An 8,932-nucleotide genomic window follows, 5' to 3' on the forward strand; every position below is an offset into this window, starting at 1 on the left:
TTGGCAAACTTTGCCCCAAGTTTTTGGGGTCTGGCCAAAGGTACAGAAGCAATTTTGGGGTATCTGGAAGTCTGAAGGCGCCATCAGGATGCTGATGCACTCACCTCACAGGTACAGATTGACCTGCTGGCAGCACCATACCCCCAAGTACTAATTTGTTTTTTGATTTGTGGGAGGCGGTATCACACGCTGTAGGACTCAGGATTTATTCCCAGCTCTGTGCTCAAGGATCATTCCTTGTGGTGTTCAGGGAAACAGATGGGATTCAGGATATCAAACCAAGATCCACCTCTTGCAAGTCAAGTGTCTTTACCTCTTAACTGCAGCTCTGTCTACCCAATTCATTTCTGCTGATATAATAGTTTTTCCAAGAGTGTAAATATTTATGTACTTAGATAATTATTGATGTATAATGTTATTGAACATCCACCACCTCCATTGTGCCAAAGATCTTCTTTCACTAACTTTAGGTCATTTCTCCCACCACCTCACATTTGCCATCAATCCACTTTCAAGCCTTCATCTCCTCCATCTTTTTAACCCTGGCTGACCTCAGTCTATATTCAGATAGGTCAGACCATAGAGGAGTGCATTTAATTCATTCCTGTACTAGAGCTTAGAGTACATAATTATATTCTGAGAATTGATACTATGCTGGACTGCTAAAGGATAAATGTATCAATGATCAAGAAATATGGAGAAAAAAATATAGTTTGGATCCCTAGTGACAAAAAGAATTGAGAAGGCTAGTAGTGCTGGCACCAAAACCACCGTGAAACAGAAGATGAAATAACAAGATGGTACTGGCTTGACTTCCCATGTTAACTTGCCTATATGCCAGATGTTTGTAGACTAACCTGAGGATAAAATTGAGAAGGTATCTTTGTCAAGATGTTTCATTCGAGGTAGAATTTAAATGTAAATACCAGCTCTATTTTTTAATTTGTCCATTTTATTTTCATGAGGTTGTTCACAATAATTGATTATGTTCAATATTTAATCACCAATCCCACCACCATTTCACCTCTCCACCACTATTATTTTGAATTTTCCAACCACGACTAAAGCCTGCCCCACAGGCAGATGCTAGATAATTTATTTTGTATTGCTTATTATGAGTAGTATGAGATGTCATGAGGCCGTGCGCTCATGGAATTCTAAAATTTGAAGTAGCTGAGTTCTGGAGACATCTCTGCAGCATGCTACTCTCTTCTGAGATTCCTTTTTGAGTCTCTGGATCATGGCCGCTAATGTGCTTACATGGCACCTGGAGGCAGTTTGTGGGCATGACTGTCAGAACACTAGAAGGGTGGAGAGACGGGACTAGGTGACTCGTTTTGATTCTGTGAGGCCTGGAGTTTTCTTTTTTCTTTCTTTCTTTTTTTAAAATTATATATATTAAGAGTTACAAAGGTTTCATGTTTGAGCTTTGATCATACAATTATCAAACCCTCATTCCTTCACTAGTGCACATTCTCCACTACCAAATTTCCTAGTATTCCTCCCTTACCATTCCACCCATTCCCTGACTGTGTGGAAGACAAATTGCACAATACTCTCTGTTTACTTTGGTTACATTCGATATTTCAACACCAATCCCACCACCACTCAAACCTGCCGAAAAGCAAAGCTGGACAATTTGTTTTGTATTGCTTGTTATGGTTGAAATATAATGTTGCCTTGCGCCCTATGAATTCTAAAATTTTAATAATTAGGATCTGGGGAGACCTCTGCAGGGAGCTGCTCAGTTCCAAGATTCGTGTGTGTGTCTCTGGATCATGGCCGTGTGGGAACTTAAGTAGTTCGTGGCCGTTTGTGGGCCTCACCTCAGAGTCCTGTGAGAAGTAGAAATGGGGTTAAGAAGATTCCCCAAACCCCATTTTACCACCCTCACCATCACGCCTGCCTCTGGAAAGCCTGGCATTCCATGCCCACACGCAACATCTTCCAGCAGAGAAATGGTCCAGCTCCTCAACTAACCTCCAAGAGAACATAATGCCCCTGAATCTTCCCAGGTAGACCGAACCAGGGTAAAAACTCTGGGGCTGTCTCAAAATGGGGGCAGGAAGATTCTGCCTGAAGACAAAGTAACACACAGGATTCTTCTATTTTTTCAGTAGATATCATTTTTGATCCTTGGAAACTGTCCATGAGTAAGAATTTACTTGTTTGGTAGGTATTTTTTCTCTTTATATTATTTTCTCTTGGAATCATGACTGCTATTGTTTTCTTCCAACCTGTTTCTATATTCACAACCTGACCTTCTCAAGTACTCAAAGGAAAAATCAGAAAAAAGGTATTATTTGACAGTGAGGGTACAATCTCCTCCTACTCAAATTGAGCATTTTCTAAATTCATGCTTGATAACATTCATGCATATATGTGTTCAAGAAATATATGCTTTTTTTCTTGTTTGTCATTCTGGCAGTGTATTTCCAAAGCAGACAGTGCTTAAAATCATGAGGTAATAATCTTATCACATAAATCAAATATTTATTTAGGAAGCAATCACGGTGCTAATTGCCAAGAACCAAAACTCTTGCCTCAGCAAAATGGGAAATGAAAACTTAAGCAACACTTTGGAATCTGTAATATTGTGGTTAGGAGCAGCCCTGAATGAGGGAGAGAGGGATGGAATCGAGGTCAGCTGACCCGCATGTGTTCTTAGGGGCAGTACTAGAGAGGATCACTAGGTACAAATAGCCCTGGGCTGCTCAGGCTCCTGAATCCAGCTCCTAACTTCTTCTCATTACCCAGAAGCTGACGCTCAGGTCCAAACACAGGATGAAGCTGTCCCTGGCTTTTGTCCTGGTTGCTATAGCCCTTTGCTGCTACCAGGGTAAGTCCTCAGTGAATCAAGCATCCTTGGGCATGCTGACCAGTAGTATGACTTTACCACAGTACCAATAGTAACTGTAATGGAAAACGTTTAATTGTTAGAGATCCGAGTTCTATTTTCTAGATTAATGGTTACCATGTTCTCTACAATTTTGCATGAGGTCATGCACAGAAAGTGGCATATGGCTTCTTGGTATTTTCTCCTTAATCTGACTTTGAGGAATATCAGGAACTACAAAACTATCAACATGCTTGTTTCTTTTTCTTTTGTCACAGCGGATGCAGGAGCTGTCTGTCCATCAGTTGCTCAAGATCTAGTTAATTTCTTCACGGCTCCAGACCATGTCTACCTCAGAGAACTTCTGAAGTACGACTTATCTCAGCAGGTTGTGGCGGATAGGATGGAATTAAAGCAATGCTCGAATAACATGAGCATGAGAAACAGACAGCTCATGAACAGACTATTGGTAATTTCTTTCTTCTTTCTTCGTGTGGGTTTTGCAGAGATGCACTGCAGAAAGGAGGGTGATCTTCTTTTAGGATTCACTAATAGAGACTGGCCCTGTGTTCACTTATGATAAGTAATCTGTGTTTACATCATCCTTTAGGACAATTATACCTACCTATCACATGGGTCAGGGCAAAGGTCAGGACAGGGACCACCATCCTAGGTCACCAGAAAGGCTCTGAACCAGACTGGCTTTCAGAGGGGGAAAACTAAGCCCAATGAGTGATGTGGAAGTGGCAAGTCTCTTTTGCCACTGCCTGAGAATTTTCAGATGGAAAGTCCCCTTATCATTGGGGAATGTGTGAGAACGGAGAGACTGTGGATATCGTGTGGGCAGTGGGATACCTGAAGAAAGAAGAGACTGACTTAATTGGGAGGGAAGCAGCACTGGTTTATTTCAGCTTCCACTGCCATTTTCTTTAGTGTCCTGAGAAGTGGACAGAGATCACTGCATAATTGCTCCTGCGCCACAGCTGCTGTTACAACATCTACACTAGGTCTTCATCAATGATGCAGATGTCTGAGGGCTCCACTATATCTCTCTCTCTAGGAGAGGAGGTGATGATTCTCAGAAAAAGCCCATAAGAGCTGGATTATTTCTGCTACGTACATGTGCCTCAGGTTCAAGTTGCACATCGTGCGGCCAGGAATCTCTGAAAGTGAACCCTCCCATCCCTGTCCTAAACTATTAGTCCTAAGTCACTTTGGGGCTATCAAAAACTATATTTGACCTGGGACATCAGAGAGAATTTGTGGATTTCATCATCCAACTCATCTTCATTAGCTCTCAATTGAATTGTGAAGTAGGTCATTGCTTGTTCACTAGAACTGTAATTGGTCAGTGTCAGTTTCTCCCACATGCTGTGCAAGCCTTGTCAGCTTCTTCTTCATTGTGTTGATGACATCCTTGAAACCCGGGTGTGACTGACAGCCTGTGTTAACTTGGTTTCTCCTGAGCAGCATCTTTGACACCCCACATCCTTTTTTCTTTTTCTATTTCAGATGAAAATTTATGCCAAGTGCCAGGAATAGAAGGGGAAATTCTTCTATACCATCATCCAGAGGTTGCAATAATTAAGTGATCTTTCTAGAAAATGAGTGCATGAGTTACAATATTTGTTCTAATAAATTTCTTTCCCTGAACATCTCTGCTTGCCTTTTTATTGCCTGTTTTGATTCAGGAATGTACGACCTTGATAGGGGAAGTATTTCCCTTGAAGTGGTCCTTGAGTGTTGAAAACAGTCAAGTACAAAATATGCGGAACCAGTTGCACATGTCAAAGTAGGTGCAGGAGTCTCACATGAAATATTTCTGTATCTCTGAGTCATTCTGCATTTCATTCCATTCTTTCCATTAGAAAGCAATGAAGAACAATTAAGACAGAACCTAGCTGACCATTTCAGGGAAATATTGCAATATTAGAGGGGAACAGTTCTTTTTAAAAAATTTTTTTTGAATCACCATGAGATAGTTAAAAGCTTTCGTGTTTGGGTTACAATCACACAATGATCAAACACCCGTCTCTCTGCCAGTGCACATTCCCCATCACCAACATCCCAGGCATGTCTCCCCTCCCGCCCCTTTCCTACCCTCCTGCCTCCATGGCAGACAATATTCCCCATACTCTCTTTCTCTACTTTTGGGCATTATGATTTGCAGTACATAAACTGAGAGGTTATCATTTTTGGTCCTTTATCTACTTTCAGCACACATCTCCCATCCCGACCTCAAGCCATCATTTTCTTAGTGATCCTTTTTCTATTCCAGCTGCCTTCTCCCCGGACTCATGTTATGTTGCTGTTTTTTTCCAGCCCCAGATAGATAGATTTTTACTTTCCTTTAGTTACACATTGACTCATTTAGGAGCCTTGCACATTAAGAATCTAAATCACTATCACTATCACTGTCCTCCAGTTGTTCATCAATTTGCTCGAGCAGGCCCAGTAACGTCTCCATCGTGACAATTGTTACTGTGTTTGGCATATTGAATACGTCACAGGGAGCTTGCCAGGCTTTGCCGTGCGGGCAAGATACTCTCGGTAGCTTGCTGGGCTCTCTGAGAGGGGCGGAGGAATCGAACTCAGGTTGACCATGTTGGCCGCTTGCAAGGCAAAGGCCCTACCCACATTGCTATCGCTCCAGCCCAAGAATCTAAATTAATAAACAATGAAGTTATGTTGAATTCAAGGTAAAAAAATTATAGATTTTCTTTTCTCACCTGTTATTATTTAAGTGAGTTTTTTTGTGTTTAAAGTAATTTCATAATAAAAATACTATAGTAAATCAAGTGTTCTGCAAAAATAAGAAGGATACATTTAAATGTATTTGTATAAAATGAAGTTGGGATGCTGGAGAGATAGCATAGCGGATAGGGCATTTGCCTTGCATGCGGCCGACCTGGGTTCGATTCCCAGCATCCCATATGGTCCCCTGAGCACCGCCAGGAGTAACTCCTGAGTGCAGAGCCAGGAGTAACCCCTGTGCATCGCCAGGTGTGACCCAAAAAGCAAAAAAAAAAAAATAAATGAAGTTGGTATAAGCAACTCTAGTAAGAGAAGAACACGTTTTCAACGTCAGGTAGAGACTCCGGAACCCAGAAATAACCAGACCTTCAAGGCCATTTTCTGTACCCACTGTTCAATTTCCCCAATATATGGCCTTCCTTTAGTTTGCTGTCCAGAATATTCCTTTGAGTGAATTATTTGGCCTCTCCATAAGTTTTTACTGAGATATTATTTCCTAGAAGTCATTTCATTTTGAAAATTATTCTTTCATGGTTTCTGATAATACTTCTCCTTAAGGTTTAAATGACTTAAAAAATTTTTTATTCTCTCGAAAGTAGACTATGGACTGAACATGTTTGCCACTCAATGCCTATTTTGCAGACCACAGCACCCAAAAGGAGAAAGAGAACACAAGGGATTGCCCTGCCACAGAGGCAGGGGGGGATCGGGGGATGGGGTGGGGGGGATATTATCCATGGTTGTGGAAAATGGGCACTGGTGGTGGGATGGGTATTTGATCATTGTATAATCGAAACCCAAGCACAAAAAATTGTAAATCTACAACTGTAGCTCATGGTGTTTCACTAATTAAAAAAAAAAAAGAAAAAAATTTTTATTCTCTCTCTCTCCTTTTGAGTGCTGTGGTTTGCAAAAGAGGAATTGAGTGGCAATCATGTTTATAGTGTACATTCAGCATGCATCTCCAGTCCGGGGAGAATCCTTCCAATACCCTATTTTTGGTGCTCCCTTCTGTAGCTGAGCTGTTTTCCCCTAGCTTGTGCAACTGGCCTTCAAGTCATGGACTAAACCTCCTGGTACCTATCTCTGCTATTCTTGGGTCTTAGTGTCCTATTTTGTTACTTTATGTTCTTACTTTATGTTCTCCAGACGAATACAGTCTTTCTATGTCTGTCCCTTTCTATCTGACTCATTTCACTTAGTATGATACTTTGCATGAAGTACCACTTTGTATGTAAATTTCATGACTTCATCTTTCCTACCAGCTACATAGTACTCATAGTTGTTTTGATCTGCATCTCCCTGATGATTAATGTGTAGAGCATTTTCTCATGTGCCTTTTAGACATTCGGATTTCTTCTTTGAAAATGTTTCTGTTCATTTTGTCGTCCCTTTTTTGATGTTGTTGGATGATTTCTTCTTGTGGAGTTCAACCAGTACTTAGTATATCCTTGATATCAACTCAACTGTCAGATGTTTTGGGTGAATATCCTTTCCCACTCTGTAGACTGGATTTGTAAAAATACAGAATGCTTCACGAATTTGCGTGTTATCCTTGCATAGTGGCCATGCTAATCTTCTCTGTATTCTTCCAATTTTAGTATATGTGGTGCCAAAGTGCGCACTGTTATGTTGTTTTATACTCCACAAATGAGTGCAGTCCTTCAATGTCTGTCCCTCTCTTTCTGAATCATTTCACTTAGCATGATACTCTCCATGTCTATCCATTTATAAGCAAATTTTATAACTTCACCTCTTCTAGGGCTGGAGCAATAGCACAGTGGTAGGGCGTTCGCCTTACAAGCGGCCAACATGGCCAACCCCAGTTCGATTCCTCCGCCCCTCTCAGAGAGCCCGGCAAGCTACTGAGAGTATTCGATAAGCCAAACACAGTAACAACAAAGTCTCCAATGGAGACGTTACTGGGCCTGCTCGAGCAAATCGATGATCAACGGGAGTGCCTTTACCTTTTTACCTTTACCACCTCTTCTAACAGCTGCATAGTATTCCATTGTGTAGATGTACCAAAATTTCTTTATCCAGTCATCTGTTCAAGGGCATTTGGGTTGTTTCCAGATTTTTGCTATTGTGAACAGTGCTGTTATGAACATATAGGTACAGATGTGATTTCTCCTGTGCCTTTTTGCATCCTCAGGATATATTCCCGGAAGTGGTATTGCGGGGTCATATGGCAATTCAATTTCTAGTTTTTTTTTTTTTTTTGGTCACACCCGGCAATGCACAGGGGTTACTCCTGGCTCTGCACTCAGGAATTACCCGTAGTGGTGCTCAGGGGACCACATGGGACGTTGGGTGTTGAATCTGGGTTGGCCGCGTGCAAGGCAAATGCCCTACTCTCAGTGCTATCACTCCAGTTCCTCAATTTCTAGTTTTTAAAGCACTGTCCATATTGTTTTCCCCAAAGGCTGGACCAGTCAGCCTTCCCACCAACAGTGAAAGAGCGTCCCTTTTTCTCCATTTCAAAGCCAGCACTGGTTGGGGAAACAGCTCTTTAAAAAATAGTTGAGAGATGTAGGCTCTCCAGTGGAGCTTGTGGAAATATTGTAAAGATAAAGAATGAACAAATTTAAAACAATCTAGTGACTTCTCATACAGTAAGAGAAAATTTGGTATGTTTATGGGTCAAATCTGATTTTCCCAACCAGCAGCACTACTGTTCATGATCATTAGAAGAACCATAACAAATGGCGGGTTGTGGTGAGTTTCCAAAGAAAAGCATGGGCACACGCATGGGACATGAGCGTTCAGTGGCCAAGAGCTGTTCCTCAGTCAAACCCTTGGCAGTGTTGCTGAACAGAAGGACTGGGGGAACGCAGAAAACGGGAACGGATCCCAGGCTGGTCGGTATCACTGTATCACTGTCATCCTGTTGTTCGTCGATTGCCTCGAGCAGGCCCCAGTAATGTCTCCTCCTTCATCCTAGCCCTGAGATTTTAAAAAGTGCCACATTTGAGGCTCTTACAGGGTCAGGAGAATGAGAACCACATTGTTACTGGTTTTTGGCATATTGAATACACCACGGGGAGTTTGCTAGACTCTGCCATGAGGGCAGGATACTTTCGGTAGTCTGCCAGGTTCTCCACATTTAAAACTAGATAATTCTTGGCCTAGCGATTCCAGGATCAGAGTTTTATTGTCTCTGGGTCTTGGCTATTGATGGGATTACATGGCACCGGGGGCCGTTGGTAGGTATAATGCCTACATACTGGAAAATGTGGGGGGGTCTGGGTGGAGGAGGCCCCAGTCCCAATCCAAGCAGGCTCTGAGATCTACGCCCTGGGTCCTGCACACCTGGATTTCTCTGCAGGTCCCTTCATATGT

General features: G+C 42.0%; 1 protein-coding gene and 1 non-coding gene across 2 annotated transcripts; one reads left to right on the forward strand and one right to left on the reverse strand.

The window, feature by feature from the left end:
- Nucleotides 1-2,704: 2,704 nt before the first annotated feature.
- Nucleotides 2,705-4,489, forward strand: LOC130039933 (secretoglobin family 1D member 2-like). Its single transcript, XM_056131914.1, has 3 exons — nucleotides 2,705-2,839; nucleotides 3,115-3,305; nucleotides 4,349-4,489. The coding sequence occupies exons 1-3, from the start codon at nucleotides 2,785-2,787 to the stop codon at nucleotides 4,376-4,378; spliced, it is 276 nt and encodes a 91-aa protein (XP_055987889.1). The 5' UTR covers nucleotides 2,705-2,784; the 3' UTR covers nucleotides 4,379-4,489.
- Nucleotides 4,490-7,108: 2,619 nt separating this feature from the next.
- Nucleotides 7,109-7,215, reverse strand: LOC130040066 (U6 spliceosomal RNA). Its single transcript, XR_008794965.1, has one exon. It is a non-coding gene; the product is annotated as a U6 spliceosomal RNA (small nuclear RNA).
- Between the last annotated feature and the right edge of the window lie 1,717 nt (nucleotides 7,216-8,932).

This window comes from Sorex fumeus, unplaced genomic scaffold (assembly GCF_029834395.1).
Source record: "Sorex fumeus unplaced genomic scaffold, SorFum_2.1 ptg000093l, whole genome shotgun sequence".
Taxonomy (NCBI): domain Eukaryota; kingdom Metazoa; phylum Chordata; class Mammalia; order Eulipotyphla; family Soricidae; genus Sorex; species Sorex fumeus.

Excerpts from the sequence above, each read along its gene's own strand:
- LOC130039933 (XM_056131914.1), top strand. The coding sequence starts at position 2,785 with ATGAAGCTGTCCCTGGCTTTTGTCCTGGTTGCTATAGCCCTTTGCTGC. Across the intron at positions 2,840-3,114 it reads AGCCCTTTGCTGCTACCAGG|CGGATGCAGGAGCTGTCTGT; the intron begins GTAAGTCCTCAG and ends CTTTTGTCACAG. Across the intron at positions 3,306-4,348 it reads AGCTCATGAACAGACTATTG|ATGAAAATTTATGCCAAGTG; the intron begins GTAATTTCTTTC and ends TTTCTATTTCAG.